This window comes from Puma concolor, chromosome A3 (genome assembly GCF_028749965.1).
Source record: "Puma concolor isolate L17-30 chromosome A3, mPumCon1.1.hap2, whole genome shotgun sequence".
Classification (NCBI taxonomy): domain Eukaryota; kingdom Metazoa; phylum Chordata; class Mammalia; order Carnivora; family Felidae; genus Puma; species Puma concolor.
In genome coordinates, this window is record NC_141669.1 from 77,758,568 (window position 1) to 77,779,659 (window position 21,092).

General features: G+C 39.5%; 2 protein-coding genes across 6 annotated transcripts in view; one reads left to right on the plus strand and one right to left on the minus strand.

Annotated features, from left to right (window-relative positions):
• The window catches only part of PLEKHH2 (pleckstrin homology, MyTH4 and FERM domain containing H2), a 115,606-nt gene that overhangs the window by 75,633 nt on the left and 18,881 nt on the right, over nt 1–21,092 (minus strand). For all 5 annotated transcript variants that reach the window (XR_015249252.1, XR_015249254.1, XR_015249253.1 and 2 more), the window contains exons 3-4: nt 10,842–10,904; nt 916–1,065 (exon numbers count right to left, since the gene is read on the minus strand). Coding sequence is in view for 2 of the 5 variants with exons in the window: in XM_086701214.1 (XP_086557340.1) it covers nt 916–1,065; nt 10,842–10,904 (213 nt within the window). In the remaining 3 variants the exon portion in view is untranslated. The remainder of the gene's footprint in view (nt 1–915; nt 1,066–10,841; nt 10,905–21,092) is intronic.
• On the plus strand, nt 12,878–14,115 carry C1GALT1C1L (C1GALT1 specific chaperone 1 like). The gene is given in 9 exon segments (XM_025932065.2): nt 12,878–12,940; nt 12,943–13,037; nt 13,039–13,068; nt 13,070–13,108; nt 13,368–13,556; nt 13,558–13,607; nt 13,610–13,771; nt 13,774–13,914; nt 13,917–14,115. Coding segments are annotated over 9 exon segments (828 nt in total). The 3' UTR covers nt 13,976–14,115.

Here is a 21,092-nt window from a genome sequence, read left to right on the forward strand (position 1 = left end):
CTTTTAGAGGGGGTGGGGAGAAGCAGGGGGAGAGAGAGAATCTTAAGCAGGCTCCATGCTCACTGAGGAGGCTGTCATGGGGCTTGATCCCATGACCCTGGGATCATGACCTGAGCCAAAATCAAGAGTCGGGCGCTTAACCAACTGAGCCACCCAGGTGCCCCTAAACAAATTATGTCAATGCAATTTTTTTTCTTTTTTAAAAAAAAATTTTTTTTAACCTTTATTTATTTTTGAGACAGAGAGAGACAGAGCATGAATAGGGGAGGGGCAGAGAGAGAGGGAGACACAGAATCGGAAGCAGGCTCCAGGCTCTGAGCCATCAGCCCAGAGCCCAACGCGGGGCTCAAACTCACGGACCGCGAGATCGTGACCTGAGCTGAAGTCGGACGCTTAACCGACTGAGCCACCCAGGCGCCCCAATGCAATTTTTTTTCTTAATAAAATTTTAAAATAAACTAGAAACTATACTTAATCTCAATAAAGTGGTTTAAAACAGTATGCACATTTTTAAACAGAAGGATTAGCATCAAACATACATTTAAAATACAACGTTCCATAAATATTTCCAACACCCTAAAAATGTTAAGGCAAACATCTATTTCAAACATTTCACAGACAGAAATGCCTGCTGCTAACCAAGTGTTTTCAAGTTAAAAGTCTAAAGTTTGAATGTTAAGGAGCACAGTCACATCCAAAAAGTGTTAGATATGGCCTTGGAATCACCCAGACTTAAAGAAAATGCCATTTTACTTGTGCCTTTCACCAACAAATGTGATTAGACTCCATGAGTTGACCAAATAAATGAGATTTCTGACCCAAATTCAGAAGTTTGGGCTCTCTCTCTCTTTAACCTCTGTAAGAATGCATTTAAAATGCATGTATTTAGACTGTAATGATCAAATTCTTCCCAACCTGTTCCTCAAGTTGCAATTCCAAGTTTTGAATAATGTCATCTTTTTCCTGTATTAGGGTCTCCAGATCTTGACACTTTTTATACAACCTTGTCTCTGATTCACTGGTTTGAATATTAGCTGCTTTTAATTTCTCTTCCATAACTTGTACCTAAATTTAGAGGATAGAAAATTAATGTTATGCATTTAATTTTTTAGATATATATTTTTTTAATTTTATTTTTTATTTTTTAAAATTTACATCCAAATTAGCATATAGCGAAACAATGATTTCAGGAGTAGATTCCTTAGTGCCCCTACCCATTTAGCCCATCCCCCCTCCCACAGCCCCTCCACTCCATACGGAGTTTGTTCTCCATATTTATGAGTCTCTTCTGTTTTGTCCCCCTCCCTGTTTTTATATTATTTTTGCTTCCCTTCCCTTATGTTCATCTGTTCTGTGTCTTAAAGTCCTCCTATGAGTGAAGTCATATGATTTTTGTCTTTCTCTGACTGACTCATCTCACTTAGCATAATACCCTCTAGTTCCATCCATGTAGTTGCAAATGGCAAGATTTCATTCTTTTTGATTGCCGAGTAATACTCCATTGTATATATATATACCACATCTTCTTTATCCATTCATCCATCGATGGACATTTGGGCTCTTTCCATACTTTGGCTATTGTTGATAGTGCTGCTATAAACATTGGGGTGCATGTGTCCCTTCAAAACAGCACACCTGTATCCCGTGGATAAATGCCTAGTAGTCCAATTGTTGGGTCGTAGGGTATTATGCATGAAATTTTTATGTTAACATTAAATAGATTCCTAAAAGGTATCATCATAAAACAAAATATTGAACAGCACGATTTAATGTATTTAATAATTATAAAGTCTGAAGACCATTTTACCAAGTGGTGTTACCTTTGAGGGACACAAGGGCACATAAGAGAGTCTCAGAATATTGCTATCATCTAAAGTAATGTACATGTTTACTAGAACAATGATAATATTCAAGGCATTTCATGTGAGTATGGAATCAGAAAGTTTGCAGCCTTCAATTTTTCAAATTTTAAGTGAAGCAGGAATATAAAGAAGGTGAGTAGTGAGAGACGATCAGATTGGATGACCTTGTATAATAGCACATTTGGGGAAAACAAACTGAACTTAGGTGAAAAAGAAACACATACACGATGGAAAGGAAAAGGAAAATAAAAGAACTTGAAAGCTTCAAATGATGGAATCACAAAAAATTAAAAAAACTATGAGAATCAAGATACAGGTAGGAGAGTGCATTCAGTGAGGGTTTATTGATTCATTCATTTAACATTCAGTGGATAGCAGCCAAGTGCCGGGCCCTGGGAAGATATCAGTGAATAAAATCTCTGCATAGAAATTACATTCTAGTGGATAAGACAGATCACAAATATAATAAAATGTAAAAATCATACAGTACGTTATACAAGGTGATAAAGGCAATGGGAAAAAATACAGCAAGACAAAGAGACCGGTGTGTGACCCAGGGTTGAGTTAAGCCTTAATTTTAATATCTAAGAGGCACTGATTTCTGCTTGGATCTGTTGCAAAACACATCTGGGCATATGAAATCTTAGAAGGAATGTGTGAGATATTAATGATAGTAAGAAAGAAAATAAAGTACTGAGCACTGTAGATTAAGACTTTTATTCCATGTCCTAAGAATAGGTAAGAATGTAATTTTTGTAATTTTTGTTTAGATTGCAGGAGGCAAAGAAGAAAAATATGCAAAAGCATTTGAGAAATTAACAATGATAATTTAGATGAAAAAATCTTAAACTATTAAAAACACATCTGAAAGATCATGATGAATCCACTTAACGTTCAAAAATACTTGACTAATGAGGGCTTCTAGAAGGAAGGTGTTAAGATTAGTTTTGTTTTGTTTTTAACCATGAATACAAGGTTTCATCTGTGGGTTCACTGCAGAATTGTAAATTCAACTGTAATGCCAAATGTGTCCTACTTAAATACCACCCAGATATCTGAAAACTATAAAAATAAAAGTGGATTTAAAAAATAAAAGAGGGGCACCTGGGTAGCTCAGTCAGTTAAGCATCCGACTGTTGATTTTGGCACAGGTCATGATCTCACAGTCATTGAGTTCGAGCCCCAAGTCGGGCTCTGCACAGACAGCGCGGAGTCGGCTTGGGATTCTTTCTCTCTGCCCTTCCCCTGATTGCATGCTCCCTCTTTCTCTCAAAATAAAGAAATAAACATTAAAAAAATAAAAACACAAAATAGGAGACAAAACCTGTATTCCACTATCCAAGTGATAATTTTAAGTTACCTTAAGATTTATATATTTTTTTTTTTAATTTTTTTTTTTTCAACATTTATTATTTTTGGGACAGAGAGAGACAGAGCATGAATGGGGGAGGGGCAGAGAGAGAGGGAGACATAGAATCGGAAACAGGCTCTAGGCTCTGAGCCATCAGCCCAGAGCCCGACGCGGGGCTCGAACTCACGGACCGCGAGATCGTGACCTGGCTGAAGTCGGACGCTTAACCGACTGCGCCACCCAGGCGCCCCAAGATTTATATTTTTAACGTAATACATCAGGCTTTCTGCAAGAAGAGCAGACCAAAAGGTCAAGGACAAAGGCCTACATCAGAGATGTTATCATGAAAAAGCCAGAGGAGGACATGGGCTGGATAGTAAATATGAAGAAACATTCTTAAGATGGCACAGCCAGTTCCACACAGGGAGCTCGACAGCTGTTGAAGCAGAGAAGAGCAGAGACCAAGTCCAAATGGTAGTTCAGGGACAGAGGAATAGATGATAATCCTGACAGGGGGCAGAATTGGCTCGCCAAAATGTGCTACTTTGGCATCTGGATTATTTTGAATTAAAGTTACCTGAGAAACAGCTGGTATAAAAACACTCTGATGCTCCTTTGTCCGCCTGAAAGTAGGAAATGTCCCCCTCCTCTACCAGGAGGGAAGAAGGCATCCTTATCACCAGAGATAGGGAATATAAGGCCTGAGAAGGCTGTATAAACAAACCTTGTTACTTCTTCACTAATTTACTACTCTAAGCCCAAACCCCCTTGTCTTGTCAATTCTTCATAAATGGATTGCCTTCCTGTCTAAAAGGTATAAAAGTTGCCTGCTTTGGTCACTTCTTTGGAGTCTCATATTTTTAGGAAGCTCCCATATGTATGAAATTAAACTTGTTTTACTCCTGCTAATCTGTCTTATGTCAATTTAATTATTAGACAAGGCAAAGAAACTAGAAGGGAAGAAATTGTTCTGCTCCTACAAACCTCAAGAAAAGTTGAAGATACTGAACAAGAATATAAATAACTATCACCAGATCTATACCTATAGTCTCCTTTTATTAAGTTGGAGCAAGCTACCCTACAAACATTGGACTGCCACATAAAATTGCCCTAATATTGGGGTGCCTGGGTGGCTCAGTCGGTTGAACAACCGGCTCTTGGTTTTGGCTCAGGTCATGATCTTGCAGTTTCGTGAGTTCAAGCCCCACATTGGGCTCTGTGCTGGCAGCAGGGAACGTGCTTGGGATTCTCTGTTTCTTCTCTTTCTGACCCTCCCCCACTCGCTCTGTCTCAGTCTCTCTCAAAATAAATAAAAATAAACTTAAAAGAATAAAAATAAGAGGTGCCTGTGTGGCTCAGTGGGTTAGGTGTCCGACTTCAGCTCAGGTCAAGATCTCGCAGTTCCTGAGTTCAAGCCCCACATCGGGCTCTGTGCTGACAGTTCAGAGACTGGAGCCTGCTTTGGATTCTGTCTCCCTCTCTCTCTGCCCCTCCCCAACTCATGCTCTGTCTCTCTCTATCTCTTAAAAATAAACAAACATTGAAAAAAAATTTTTAATAAATACAAATAAAATTGTCCTATTATTGCTTAGGAAAGGTCTACAGTCCTAGAAAACTATGATTTGGGAGTGCTCTTATCCCCTGAAAAATATGTCCAGTTTGAAAAGTGTTCTCATTTTATGAATGAATGCTTCAGTTAGAGCTCCTTAGATGAATCTTTGCCATGTGCAACTGTTTAATGCAACCATTACTTTTAGATAAACAGAACTTCTCTAAGCAAGAAAAATACTGACAAAAATGGCAAAACCTCTTAGGGAGAAGGATCACAAAGTAGTTACAGGCAACCGACTTGCCAAGTGGTCTTGTTAGGATCAAGTTCTTCAGGATTTACTAACCTTCCTTGGTAATTAGTATGAATAATAGGTCTTCCGAAAAGATAAGAGGCCTACAGAAAAACCAAGCAGCCTTTAAAAATAACTCACTACAAGTACACAGAAAATAGCCCAGTTCTTTTTCCATTCATTTAACCTGAACCATGTAAGAATTTTAACTACTCAGAGACTGGCCAATAACAAACATCTGCAAATTCAAATTGTTCGCTAAAGAAACTCTTGCAATTACTTATATGTGGATATCCTCTGGTGAAGAATGCTTTGCACTTTAGGCTACCTTTCTCCTTTTCTTCCAGGAGAGCCTCTGGTTGCATCCACACATCTCAGCACATTCCTCAGCCATTATCCCAAAGCCTTTATTTCTTCTGAGGTCCCTGAGCTATTTTGCAGTAAAGGGTTAACTCAGCAGACTTGGGGTACTCAAACCTTGCACATTCCAAAAAACAACTGGTCCTTGATTAGCTCCTGGAAAAAATAACCTCTGAGACCTGGTAATATCCTGCCTGATAAGACTCTACATACCTGAGATATTGGACCACACCAGATATTTTATGTCAACAATGTGATTTAAGGTGAATACCTTTTTTTTTTCCCCCCACTCACCCAGGGTCCTGGGCTACATTGTATCAGTTTGACCTGTGCAGGGATGGATTCTGAGTAGCTAAGGTCAGTCTTGCATGCATTCCATGTCTACAAGACTGACACCACCACCACCACCCCATCCCCACCGCCAGGGCAATAAAAATTCTGGATACCAAGGCTCAGGTGAGCTTCCCTGGTTGGCAATGCTTTGTACGTTGTCACATATCATTGACGGGAATCAAGTGCACCCCTGTGTAACTCCACTGGGAGAGGACAACTGGAAACTCATACCTGGTTTCTCCTGGACTCTGCTCTACGTGTATTTTTCCTTTGCTGATTTTACTCTATATCCGTTCACTGTAATAAATCATAACCATGAGTATAACGACTTTTCTGGGTTCTGTGAGTCCTTCTGGTGAATCGTCAAACCTTGAGGGTAGTATTGGGTACACTGACACGACTCCTAATGCTGTTTTTCATTTTCCCGCCCACCCTGAAGAAAGCAGGAGCTGCAAATATTGTTCCTGTTGTAATTACCTATGCTACTCTCTTCTTCTTCCTTGTTCTAACCTCATCGCTCCCTACCCCACTACAGATAATTAAGATGTGACTGTATTTTTGAGTGGAGGTTGAAAGTTTCTCTTTCTGCATATATGCTGCAATGGCATGACAAAATACCTGATCATTCCAACAAGGAATGAAGAAAGGAATTATAAGGGCATTTTGAATCCCAGACTGTTTACCAGTTATTCAAAATTTACTGCAAATTAAACAATTATTCTAATCATATCTTTTTGGAGGGGGGAGCACAAGTGGGAGAGGGGCAGAGAGAGGGGGACAGAGGATCCGAAGCAGGCTCTGCGCGGACAAGCTGACAGCAGCGAACCATGAGATCATGAACCAAAGTCGGACATTCAGCCGATTGGGTCACCCAGGTGTCCCCCAATCACATTTTAAACACAGTTATTTTGGAGATAGTGCTCTAGAATTTAAGCAGTGAGGCCAGAACCATTCTCACGGAAGGTGAAAAGGAATAGCACTGGATAAAGTATGTTTCCACGTAATGAAGCAAATCATTATAAGGTCCCATAGATTAGCGTGAATGAGTAGTAATCATTTATTTTTTTATTTTTTTAAATTTTTTTTCAACGTTTATTTATTTTTGGGACAGAGAGAAACAGAGCATGAACGGGGGAGGAGCAGAGAGAGAGGGAGACACAGAATCGGAAACAGGCTCCAGGCCCGGAGCCATCAGCCCAGAGCCCGACGCGGGGCTCGAACCCACGGACCGCGAGATCGTGACCTGGCTGAAGTCGGACGCTTAACCGACTGCGCCACCCAGGCGCCCCGAGTAGTAATCATTTATTAAGAACCAACTTCACAGAAAAACATATTAGCCCGCATATTAGAATGGTCAGGGGGAACTTTAAAAAAATGTTTTTATTTTTGAGAGAGCGAGAGAGCGCACGCGTGCATACGTATGAGCAGCGGAGGGGCATAGAGAGAAGGAGCCGGAGGATCCAAAGTGTGCTCTGAGCTGACAGCCTGATGTAGGACTCGAACTCACAAACCATGAGATCGTGACCTGAGTTAAAGTCAGATGCTTAACTGAATGAGCCACCCAGGAGCCCCAAGAGGGAACTTTAAAATCCAGGTCCTACCAGGTCTGCATCAAACACAGGCAAGGAACTGAGACCAGAAGGACAGAATGACAACACAAATTTCTATAGGGGAAATTATGTGCCCCTTTTTGGTTAGCATAAACTGGTGTAATAGATTGGAATATACACCTAATCATATACTTGAGAATGAATCCTCTGTATCAGTATCTCCCACATGTGCAACTTGCTGTTTATCCACCTCCCAGAAATACAAGTACAATGAGATTTACACATTCTGCTTTCAAAACTTTAAACAACTACAATGAAAAGGTACTACAGTATTAAGAATAAAGATTGCCAAGATTTCTCTTGGAAAAATGTATGATTTCTTTTCTTTCTTTTTTTTTTTTTTTAATTTTTTTTTCAACGTTTTATTTATTTTTGGGACAGAGAGAGACAGAGCATGAACGGGGGAGGGGCAGAGAGAGAGGGAGACACAGAATCGGAAACAGGCTCCAGGCTCCGAGCCATCAGCCCAGAGCCTGACGCGGGGCTCGAACTCACGGACCGCGAGATCGTGACCTGGCTGAAGTCGGACGCTTAACCGACTGCGCCACCCAGGCGCCCCTGATTTCTTTTCTATAGCCAACTTATTTAAAGGTTGCACAGGTAAAGTAATGCCAGTCATTAAAAACAAGAGGGAAAATGAACCACTAAGATGCAGAGTTGAGCTGGTTTAGCCAACTACTGCTTTTAGCAGTGAAATGTTCCTTTTTGGTTAACATAAATACAGTTTAAGTCTTAGGATCTCACTAAATGACAAAGGACAAGCTGAATTTAAGCAACATAAACAGCAGATAGGGCACAGTCCTATGGAAACTGTTAAAGATAGCAAAGGATTCGGTTACTCTACATTAATAACATTTACTTAGTCTTGAGAAAGAAAGGTAATATAATCAGTGCATGAGATTTATTTGCTCTCTGTATTTCCTATAAACTTTTAGAATCATTACGTATGTAATATGATGTATAATGTGCGATGTACAGAATGTATAATATGTAATTTATATAATGTATAACATACAATGTATAATATATATAATATACAATAATATATAGTGTAATATAAGTATACAGATACCTACAGATTTTGCTAAATTACATAGAAATTTTGGGAGATTTGCAATTCTCACGCTTTACAGGAGGAGAGGTTTGATTTAAGGCCATTTAGCAACCACAGTGTCTTTTTGCTGTAAAATGTAGCACACAGAATTAAATAACTTTATACGTGATATCCTTAAAGGACAACTTCAAATAAGAAATTCTTCCTGTTAGTTTATGAAGATGAGTGATTGGGCCCTAATGGTTACAAACAGCCATGGCTTGCTTCCCTCAAATTGGGAATGGGGATTCTTTTTTTTTTTGCTCTTAAGATCTAGTGAATCATAGAAGAAAACCCCAAAAATCACAAATAAAAATACTTAAATTTTCAGAGCTAAACAATTATGCTGCACATATGAATTAAGAATTTTAATTTAAGAAAAGGCAAGACAAAACCATCCTCGGCTTCCTTCTATTTTTCCTATACTATGAGGTGTTAAAGGAAGAAAGGGAAGGGAAAGATAGGGAAGAACAGAGAAAGGCCAAAGTCAGAAACGGAGGTAAAGAGAAAGACAAGAGAGAGAAGTAGACAAATGCGTGCTGTAGGGTGTCGGGCTAAACAGGTACATATACATACGGAGCCTACAATAGAAAAAGACGAAGACATTTAGTACAGAATGACAGACAGTGACATAAACATAGAATGTAAGTGAACTTTTATGAGTTTACTGGTAACTACTGGATTTTTATAGCTATAAGTGGAGATATTACTATTCGGTCTTACCAGCTAAACGATATAAAAAACCAAGCACAGCATCAATCCTTACCATTACTACTCATACTTCTACCAATACCTAAATTTGAGGTTTTAAATAATTACTGGTGTGATGATGGTACTATACTTGTGATTTTAAGTCTTTATTTTTAGATTAGTTGCTGATATACTCATGGGTGAAATAATATGATGTCTAGAATTTGTTTCAAAATAACTTGGTGTGGGGGTGGAAAAGAATAAAGTGGATGGAGGTATAGATTAGCCTTGAGTTTACTAATTGTTAAAGCTGATGATGGGGGTTCATTATACTATTTTCTCTACTCTTGCACTGGTTGAAATTTGTCATAGTAAAATTTTAGGAATCTCTTTTAAGTGTAAGTATTTTTAAAAATTTATTTTGAGAGACAGAGAGACAAAGGGCCAGGGAGAGAGTGAGAGAGAGAATCCCAAGCAGGCTCCACACTGCGGAGCCCAATGTGGAGCTTGAACTCACAAACTGTGAGATCATGACCTGAGCCAAAATCAAGAGTCAGATGGCCACATGACTGAACCACCCAGGTGCGCCTGAGTATAATTAATTAAAGAAAATCAAGGGTTAGGTTAGACTGGGTTTATTTAGAAATTTATCAGGCCACTAAATCAATCTACTATACAAGATTAAATCTTTTAGGTGAAAACAAGATTTGGTAGTACTTACGTTTGGGAAGAAACATGACAAATTTAGAACATGTATAAGAAATTAAATATATACTTCCTAGAAAAAAATAATAATTTTGAAAATCCTGACTTGCCTGAACCTGACAAGGATCTTTTCATAAAATGTGAAGCTATGGATTGAGACTCATTAGACAAACTTTAAGGCTCACTTGGTGAGCTCACTGAAAACACTCATTTTAATGTTGGCAAGGCCCAGACAGGACTAAGTGACTTATCAAAGGTTTGACTTTTCTCCCAAATACCTATTAACATACTAAGTAAAAATTTGTGTTCATATTTTCCTAATATAACTCTAAGCATTTTTCTATATTAGTATGTCTTTTGTAATAATTATTTTTTAGTGTTTATTTATTTATTTTGAGAGGGAGAGCATGTGTGCACACACACACATGGCGAGGGGCAGAGAGAAGAAGAGAGAGAATCCCAAGCAGGCTTCATGCCATCAGTGCAGAGCCTGATGTGGGGCTTGAACCCACAAACTGTGAGATCATGACCTGAGCTGAGATCAAGAGTCAGATGCTTAACCGGCTGAGACACCCAGGTGCCCCTGTAATAATTATTTGTAATGGTTGTTTATTATTTCATGGAATATATACAGTTCACTTATTCATTCTCTTGTAATATGGCATTCATATTATTTCCAACTCTTTATTTCTATCAAAGAAACTGCTATGAACATATTTATATTTAAAACTTCATTATGGTTACCACTGCCTTGAAAGTCATATTTGGTTTTTCCGGGAAAGAAGACTTCCTAATGGACGCATTTTTATCCTTTGGAACTCTGTTAAGGGGCAAAATAACGTTAGACTCTCCTTTTTCTCTCTGGATCCAGCTCACAGAACAGTCAAAGAGATAAGATGTAGAGAAGGGTTAAAGACTATTTTGAGGACTGTTTTGGGCAAAACAAGGTTTATACTGGTAGAGAGAGAAAAAAATTTAACTAGAATTATACCCTACCTGTTGGAAAGCTTTTTCTGCTTGACGCTCAGCATCAATAACTTGTCTCTCAAGCTGTTGCATCTGTAAAGTGAGGAAAAACAGAGAAAATCTAAAAATTCATATTTCTCTTTTGAAAGGGACTTAAAAAATCTTGCGATGTCATAAAATTCTTTTAAGAATATTTAAAGTAGTTTAATGCATATGAATGACATACAATTTATCACATTGAGGCCTCTTTCAGTGCATATTTAAAAATTTAAAAATTAACCAAATAACATACAAAATGTTTCATACTTTTAGTACAATGCAATCTATACTACATGAGTGCTCATCCATAGGATTTTCTTCATTGACTTATGAATTACTGGTCAACACATATTAAGAACAGTAATTTAAATCTAAGAGAATAGTGAGACCTCAAATATCATATTTGATTTGTTGATCGAAAAGTCACAATGATATCAGAAAGTGGTATATTCTCACAAGCTCTGTAGGTGGCATGTTTAAGTAGAAACTCTGTTTTTTGGGGTTTTTTTTAATTAATTTGTTTATTTTGAGAGAGACAGAGATAGCATGAGCAGGGGACAGGCAGAGAGAAAGGGAGAGAGAGATAATCCCAAGCAGGCTCTGCAATGCCAGCACAAGCCAGATGCAGAGCTTGAACTCATGAAGCTGAGACCATGACCCGAACTGAAACCAAGAGTCAGATGCTTAACTGACTGAGCCATCTAGGGTACCCCCAAAAAACTCTAGCTAGTTTTAATTCTCATACATTGTAGAGTACAGAAGAGACTCATGTTAGCACACACATGCACATCCACCAAAGTGTAGAGCACAAAGAATAAAAAAAAAAACTCCATATTTTTTTTAAAGTTCTGTAGAAAATAAAAAGTTCAGAGATTTAACAAATTGCAAGAGACTCTTAACGACAGAGAACAAACTGAGGGTTGCTGGAGGGGAGGTGAGTGGGAGATAGGCTAAATGGGTGGTGGATACTAACTAGGGCACTTGTTGGGATGAGCACTGGGTGTCTAGGTAAGTGATGAATCACTGAATTCTACTCCAAAACCAATATGCACTGTATGTTAACTAAAATTTCAATTAAAAAAAGGGGGGGGGAAGCTTGGAGATTTAAAGTAAATTACTCAAATGACTACTGTAAGTAAAACAAAGAAAAGCCTTAAAAAGGACCCAGTGCAAACTAACATAAGAAATGGGTACTAGGTAGTGAATACACAACTGTGACATAAAACTCAATTTTAAATTCTTTTTTTCTGAGTGCTGAAATATGGTCAACATTATAGCTGTCTGTCCCTCGATATTTGCTCATTCTCAGTTTCATTGCTGCTTGGTGTTCCAGAACTTCCAGCGCACCTCAAACCCCAGCACCCCGGTCCCGCCCCAACAGCTGACGCCTAGCTCCAGCCCCACCCACTTCTCAGAACCACAGAGAAGCAGCTTCTCATGGCTAGAGTGTCCCAGCTGGGAGGGCTGCAGGGATCCGGTCCAGGGTGTTGCATCCACACGACTCCTGAAACAGAATGCTATGGGCACCAGTGACAGTCACAACAAAGTTTATTACAATGAGAGGCAAGGCCGACCGATCAGGACCAACACTCTTGATAAGAGTGCGGCCTCGAACAGCCGGGGTACAGAGTTTTTATAACCGATCACATCGTTTTATCACCACCTGGGAACAGAACAAAGAAACAGTTTCCAGATGAGTTAGAAACAGTTGCCTAATGAGGTGTTTACTTTAGACTTTCTGCCTCTAAGTTGCAACCAGTGGATCTCCTTGACCCTGCCTCTGATGCTCTTTTCTTTGAACTTTTGTTTCCTTAATTGGTGAAGCCTAATTTACAAGAGTATGAGGCGTAGTTTACCAGAGCAAAGCAAGGCTGTTATCTCTTAACCTCAGGGTCAACACAAAGCTGTTATTTTTCAAGCTAAGCGTTAGCCCTACACTACAATTTAACCCTTACAAGGGTGTGTCTTTTTTTTTGTTTGTTTTTAAACCAGTATGCTGCAGGGAGCATTTACTGTGTTTGACAACTATGTGGCCAGGTAACATTCAACACAGAGGTAAAGACCCTGATCACCATTACCTTCGCCCCCCCAAAAAAGAAAAGATTTCTTAAATATTTCAGAAGTGCAAAGCGTGGATATTAATAACAGTATCCGTGTTGACTGTATCAGCCTTGGACAATCCAAGATGAGCATTATTGAAAGACACTTGGGCCAAACACTGACAAAGCAGAGCCCTACAGTCCTAAAAATGATAGATTGTTAGGTTGTTTAATATTTTTAAAAGTGACATGTGGAGGGGTGCCTGGGTGGCTTGGTGGGTTAAGTGATGGACTCTTGATTTCAGCGCAGGTCATGATCTGGGTTTGTGGGATCAAGTCCCCCTCTCCCCCTCCTTGGGCTTCATGCTGGCAGCGCGGAGCGTGCTTAAGATTCTCTCTTTCCCTCTCTCTCTGCCCCTCCCCTGCTCGCACTCTCTCTCTTTTTCTCAAAATAAATAAATAAATAAATAAATAAATAAATAAATCTTTTAAAAAGTGACCTGTGGATACAGATGAGGACAACTTACAAATATGTCTTTGAAAAGCACAGTGACAACTACAACCGGTTCTTTCCTACATGTCCCACTACATTTGCTGTCTTTGACAATTCAGCGTGTTTTCTGTGTACCGGGGCTTTATCACAACCTTTCTATCTGGGCCACACTATAACTTGGCAAGCTCCAATACATGACCGTGGAAGGAGAAATTGTCAAGTATAGAATCTGAAAGACAGCCTCTTCAGTAAGTCTGAGAAGTGTGCAGATTGAAGTGTCATTTGGGAGTTATCTGAAGATATGCAGCTGGCAGCTGGCCTTAAATAAGCTGGAATTCTTGCAGAAAATGCAGAGGATTCTGAAGGAAGAGTTGTATTTAATACAAAACCAATGCACATCTTATTCAAGAGACCATGTGTAATAATCCTCAGGAAGTGGTACAAGGCTGCTGTTCAGATATGGCTATTACTTTTAAGGGACTGACACCCAAAAAGATGATAGTGATGATGTACGGTATGCACTGGCTCAGGGCATTCATTATTTCAACAGCACACTGGTCTTCTTGCCTCCAAACGGTTCAGAAAGTGACTGACGGCTGGGGAATAATAGCATTGTGCTGTCCAAAAGCACTTAAAATGTGGATTCACTTGAAGTGTGAACTGAGATGTGTAAGTGTAAAATACACACTTAATTCAATAATACACATATTATTTGAAAACCAATACAAAAAGTATAAGCTATCCCAGTAATTTTATATGTTGACTCACATTGAAATAATATTTTTAATATGTTGCATTAAGTAAAATACAAAATTCTGTTTCATTTTATTAATTTGTTTAATAGAGAATTTTAAATTACGTATGTGTCTCAGATTATATTTCTATTGGATAACAAAAGTGTAAAACATTCCATTGTCACCATATGTATTAATTTAACTGCCTGTCCCCAGAGCAGCATTTCAAAGACCATTTATTGCAGGGATCTAACTTCTAGAAAAGGTTTCAAGTATTTGGGTACATAAATAGATATTTCCTAAGTGCATTCTCTGGACCCCATATCATCTTTAATTTTTGTGAAAATATTTCAAAATTTAATAAGCAAGTACTGTTGTCTAAAAGCATTCTATTGAGTTACTGTTATAGACTATGGCACTGCATAGAAGCAGCTGGACAAGCACTGTCTCCAGTCTAGGATATTCTTTAAACCAAAACAAACCAAAACAAACAAAAAAACCAACTGGCAGGTACACGCCAACACTACATTCTTCCACTACTGACAGTGGGCTGACAATCATCGCCTCTACAGTGTAACTACAACATTATATTTTTAAGGAAAATTTTGCACTCATGGAGACTTAAGCTCAATTTTGAATATTGCTGAGGTTGCCAGGAAAACCCACAAACAAGTTGGTGATCTGTAAAATTTTGCTAGCGGAAAAAAAAAAAAAAAAAAAGATTACTGACATACCTGTTCAAGTGGCCAAAATCCAGAACACTCACAACACCAAATGCTAGTGGATGTGGAGCTGAGGATGTGGAGAAACAGGGACTCTCATTCATTGCTCACGGGAATGCAAAATGGTATAGCCACTTTGGAAGACAATTTGGCAGTTTCTCACAAAACTCTTACCATACTCTTAAACATACGCTTACCATATGATCTAGCAATCGCACTTCTTGGTATTTATCCAAAGGACTTGAAAACTTATGTCAACACAAAAAACGTGCATACAGATGTTCACATCAGCTTTACTCATAACTGCTAAAACTTGGAAGCAATCAAGATGTCCTTCAGTAGATGAACGGACAAATAAACCACGGTACACCCAGACAATGACATTATTTAACACTAAAAGGAAATGAGCTATGAAGCCATGAGCAGACATGGAGGAAACTTAAATGCATATTAGTCAACGAAAGAAGCCAATCTGAAAAGGATGCAACTGAGGTGGGGGATGAATAAACAGGGCACAAGAGCTTTTCAGGGCAGTGAAAATACTCTGTATGATACCCTAATGATGGATACATGTCATTAGACATTTGTCCAAATCCATGGAATGTACGAACTTTGGGTTATTATAATGTGTAAATGTAGGTTCATCAATTTTAACAAAGGTACCAGTCTGGTGGGGGATGTTGATAATGAGAGAGGTTATGCAGGTGTGGGGGCAGGGAATATATGGGAGATTTCTGCACCACCCAATTTTTTTGTGAACCCTAAACTGCTCTAAAAAATGGAAGTCTTGAGAGGAAAAAAAAAAAAAAAAAAGGAATGAATACTTTCCTAAAAGGATTGCTATGGTCTGAATGTTTGTGTTCCCCCCAAATTCACCTTGGAATCCTAACGCCCAATGTGAGGGTGGGACTCTAGCCAATGGGATTAGTACTTTTATAATGGAGATCCCACAGAGCTCCTGAGCCTCTTCTGCCAGGTGAAAATACAAGAAGTCTAAAACCCAGAAGAGGGCCCTAACCTGGCGTTGCTGGCACCCCGATCTCAGACTTCCAGCCTCCAGAATTGTGAGAAATAAATTTCTATTGTTCATAAGCTATGCGGTCTGTCGTATTTTGTTACAGCAGCATGAACAGACCAAGACAGAAATTGGTCCCGAGAGTGGAGTGCTGCTGTTAACAAATACCTAAAAATGTGGAAGTGAGTTTGGAATTGGGTAATCGGTAGAAGCTGGAAGAATTTTGAGGTGCATGGTACAAAAACCTACATTGCCACGAACACACCATTTAAATTGCATTTAAAGCAATTCCAGTGAGAACTCAGAAGGCAAAAAGGAAAGCTGTGGAGAAAGCTTCAGTTTTCTTAGAGAATCCCTGAGTGGTTGTGAACAGAGTATTAGTAGAAATATGATGGATGGTAAAGGCCATTCTGATGAGGTCTCAGATGGAAATAAAGAACATGTTAATGGAGACAAGAGGAAAGGTGATCCTTGCTATAAAGCAGCAAAGGGCTTTGCTGAATTGGATTCTTGTCTTGGGGTTTTGTGGAAGGTAGAACTTGTGAGTGATGAAACCGGATATTTGACTGAGGAAATATTTCTAAACCAACTGTTGAAGGAGTGGCCGAATTCTTCTTGAATGCTTATAGTAAAATGTGACAAGAGAAATGATTTAAAGATAGTTGATCAAAGAGGAAATAGAACCTAAAAATCTGGATACTTTTCAGCATTTCCATATTGAAAGAAATGGGAAAGTCTGTTCAAGAGAGGACAGGGTGTGACCAAACCACCTTTTGATTAAGGGGTCAGTATGGGTTTGAACCAAAGAGTTAGGTAGCGACTGAAGAAGGAAAAGTCCATGTGAACTGAAGAGGAAGGAATGAGGCTGGCTGTTGGACTTGGATTTTACAGGATGGGATCTTAGAGCTATGGCTATAACATCGGGCAATTCTTCAAGGCAAGGAGGAAGGACCCTAAATGCAATTCAGAAATCATCAGAGCTGCCCCTTCAATTTCACAAACTTGCGGTGGGGCATTTCCTGGGTTTCAGCAGGCCACACAACTTCCAACCAAACCAAAGTGCTGTTTCCCAAAGCCATGGGGGGCTGACCCCTGCCCAGCAGAGCCACTGGGAGCATGGCTACCTCCACCTAGATTTGGAAGGATGAAACTGCCCAGAGCTGCGAGCGTACAACCCAAGCACAGGGCCACTTCAAGGGCAAGGCCACCAGAGAACCCCAACCAGGGCAATTCCCAATCAAGGCCATGGGGGTGGGGCCACCCCTTGGACCCCAGACTGGTAGAACCATCAGTGTGCAACTGCAACCCATGAGAGCTGCCCTGCAAAGCCACTGGGCTGCAAATGCCCCTCAGGGTCTAGAAGGTGAGACCCCTCACCCCCAGCTGATCCAGAAGCTAGGACCTCCATCCCAGAGGGTTGAACATCTAAAGATTATTCTCAAGTCTTAGGATTTAATGTTAGTTGCCTTGTGGGGTTTTAAACTTGCTTGGAACCTGCTGTCCCTTCTTTCTCTCCTATTTCTTCTTCTTGGAATGAAAATATCTATCTTATGTCTGTCCCACCATTGTATTTCAGAAACACATAACTCGTTTGGTTTCACACGTTCACAGCTGGAAGGGATTTCCTCAGAATAAATCATACCTTGAGTCTTACCCATACATGATTTACATGAGACTCTGCACTTTATAGACTTGTAAGTGGATGCTGGAAGAGCTATTAAGACTTTTAGGGCTGTCGGGAGGGAATGAATGAATTTTGTTTGAGAGAAGGACATGAATCTGAGGGGCCAAGTATGGAATACTATGATCTGAATGTTTGTGTCTCCCCCCAGAATTCACATGTTGGAATCCTAACACCCACTGTGGTGGTGTTAGGAGGTGAGGTCTTTGAGAGGTGATGAGGTCACAGGGGTGGGACCCTCATGAATGGGATTAGTGCCCTTATCCTTATCAGAGAGATCCCAGAATGCTCCCTAGCCGTTTCCACCATGTGAAACGTGAGGATACAATGAGAAGTCTGCAACCTCTGAGGTTGCATTGTGAGGATACAATGAGAAGTCTGCAACCTCTGAGGTTGCATTGTGAGGATACAATGAGAAGTCTGCAACCTCTGAGGGAAGAGAGCCCTCACCTGACCTAGCTATACCCCTGACCTCAGATCTCCAGCCTCCAGAACTAGGATAAATGTCTGTTGTTAATAAGCTATATAGTCTGTAGTATTTTGTTATAGCAAAGCAAATTAAGTCAAGGACTATAGAGATATCTGGTCAAATTTCTCTTTCTGAAGTTGGGTTTCTAGTGTTAACAGGGCAGAAGCCTTCTCTCTTTGCCTCACTGTTACATACCCTAATACAGGTCTTTATACACAGTAGGTATTCAGTATATTATAGATTATTAAATAAAATTACATCTGTAAAGCACTATGCATATATGAAGGATAGTGTGGTTACTGCTGCCAAATAACTTTTCTTCTGCTCCTATGGCACTGACTCTCTACCTAGTACTATTTTCCCAACTAAAGTTGCTTAAAGACAGACTTCACGTGTGAGGACCCTTTATATCCTCCATAACATGTTGCACATACCAGCCATACAGTAAAACTCTAAAAGCTCAGTAGCAAGCAATAAATAACCTTACCAAAAAAAAAAAAAGATTTTTATACTTTCCACTATAAAAGGCATCACACAACACACACACTATTTTACAAGACTTGGGATGTAAGGTTATAAATGAAGAGGCTAAATGTGCTGGAAATGAAAATTATATGTGTATGACTTCGAATACAAGTTAATTAAAAGCACCTATTCAAAGAGTCATTTTTGGGTTTTTTTAATTAAAAAAAAAAAAAGTAGCCCTTGGGGTGCCTGGGTAGCTCAGTTGGTTAAGCGACTGACTTTGGCTTAGGTCATGATCTCATGGCTTGTGGGTTCAAGCCCCATGTTGGGCTCTGTGCTGACAGCTCAGAGACTGGAGCCTGCTTCAGATTCTGTGTCTCTGTCTCTCTGTGCCCCCTTCCCATTCATGCTCTCTCTCTCTCTCTCTCTCTCTCAAAAAAAAAAAAAAAAAAAAAGGTAGCCCTTGGAGCAACAGGGTGGCTTGGTTAAGCCACCAACTTAGGTTGCTTAATTCAGTTAAGCATCAGACTCTTGATTTCAGCTCAGGTCATAATCTCACGGTTCATGGGTTTGAGCTCCACGTTGGGCTCTGTGCTGAGAGTGCAGACCCTGCTTGGGATTCTCTCTCTCCCTCTCTCTCTGCCCATCCCCTGCTCTCTCTCAAAAAATAAATAAAATAACTTGGAAAAAAAAAAGGGCAGCCCCTGAAATATTAATGTGGGGAAAAGTGGAAAGAGCACTGAAGTTGGAGGCAAGAAGACCTAAATTAGAAACAATTCCACTGCTTATGAGCTATGTAATGATGGGTAAGTCATTAACTTCTCTGAGCCTCCATTCCTTATCTGTAAAAGCGGTAACCTTTATCTCACAATATTTAACAGGAAAGTGTCCAGCATGTATCTAATACTTAATGGGTGTTCAAGGGTTATTTATATAGCAGTATATTTCTATCATACACATGTATTACTTTTATGAATAAGTTAGCAAGTGAACAAAGTAGATTCAAGAGATCTGGGTTCTAATTCTTTTAAGATTTTATTTTTAAGTAATCTTTACACTCAGCGTGGGGCTCAAACTTACAACCCTGAGATCCAGAGTCATGTGCAGTATTGATTGAGCCAGCCAGGCGCCCCCTGGGTTCTAATTCTCACTCTACTATTCAACAGTTTGACATTGCGCTCTAAAATTCTTGTTGATAAAATAAGGATAATATAACCCGCTCTACTTACCTTACAGGAAGTTGTGAGGATAAAAATAAGAAAACAGGTTAAAGTGATGTCAAAAATCTGTTAGTATTTCATCAATTAAAAAAATATATGGTAGTGGGGCGCCTGGGTGGCGCAGTTGGTTAAGCGTCCGACTTCAGCCAGGTCACGATCTCGCGGTCCGTGAGTTCGAGCCCCGCGTCAGGCTCTGGGCTGATGGCTCAGAGCCTGGAGCCTGTTTCCGATTCTGTGTCTCCCTCTCTCTCTGCCCCTCCCCCATTCATGCTCTGTCTCTCTCTGTCCCAAAAATAAATAAATGTTGAAAAAAAAAAATAAAAAAAAAAATATGGTAGTGATTGCAGTGTTATAATTTGAATGGTAAAAATAAAAGCCACAAATGTCCAAAAACAGAATTATCTAAATATATAAATGGATATTTCCATGTATATATAAATAGATACCATACGTTCTATTTTTGAATATAAAATATTCAAAATATATTTTATTTTATATTTGGCATTTGCCAAATAATATATTTGGCATGTGCTTCAATATAAAATAAGAAAGGAGAAGTGAGTCCGGGCATGATGAAACAGGACTGATATTGAGTTAATAATCATTAAAGCTGGGTAATGATTTCATTATAATATTCTGCTTATTTTGTATGTTTGAAAACTTCTCTAGTAAAAAACACTAGGGGCATCTGGGTGGCTCAGTGGATTGGTTGAGCATCTGACTCTTGATTTTGGCTCAGGTCATGATCCTAGGGTCATGGGATGAGCCCCATGTCGGGCTCCTCACTGAGCATGGAGCCTGCTTGAGATTCTTTCTCTGCCTCTCCCTTTGCCCCCCTCCCTCTTTTTCTCTCTCAAAAAAAATTAAATATAAGTAACATATTGAAAGATACATGTAAGTAATATGTTGTAAGATAAATAATATAAGCAAACATATGCTAATTAGGTCATTCATGACCTTTGTGAGGTCAGCTGCAGGGTAGGGGAGCAAGGACATAAGCAGGAATGCAAATGTCTGAATGAATAAAGTAACTAGTCAGGCTTAGATAGCTACCAAAGATGGCCGCCATCAGTTCCTTCCTCCCTATATGCACATGCCACTTTTCCTATTGAGAAGTGAGGTCCATTGTCCCTCCTTTGGGACTCTGGGATGCTTTGTGACTTGCCATGACCCATAGAATGCAGTGGAAATGACACAGTGCCATTTTGGGTCTAGATTTCAAAACTGTATTTTTTTGTTTTATGAAAACATGCCTATATTATGAATTTTAAAAAGCCTGCTGCTGTTGCAAAGCCATGGCAGACTAAGCCATTGGGAGCTGAATTATTCTCCACAGTGCAAGATCTCCTTCAGTTTTATTCATCATCCTACTCAAAATGTGAATTCAGCAAACCCTGTTGCAGC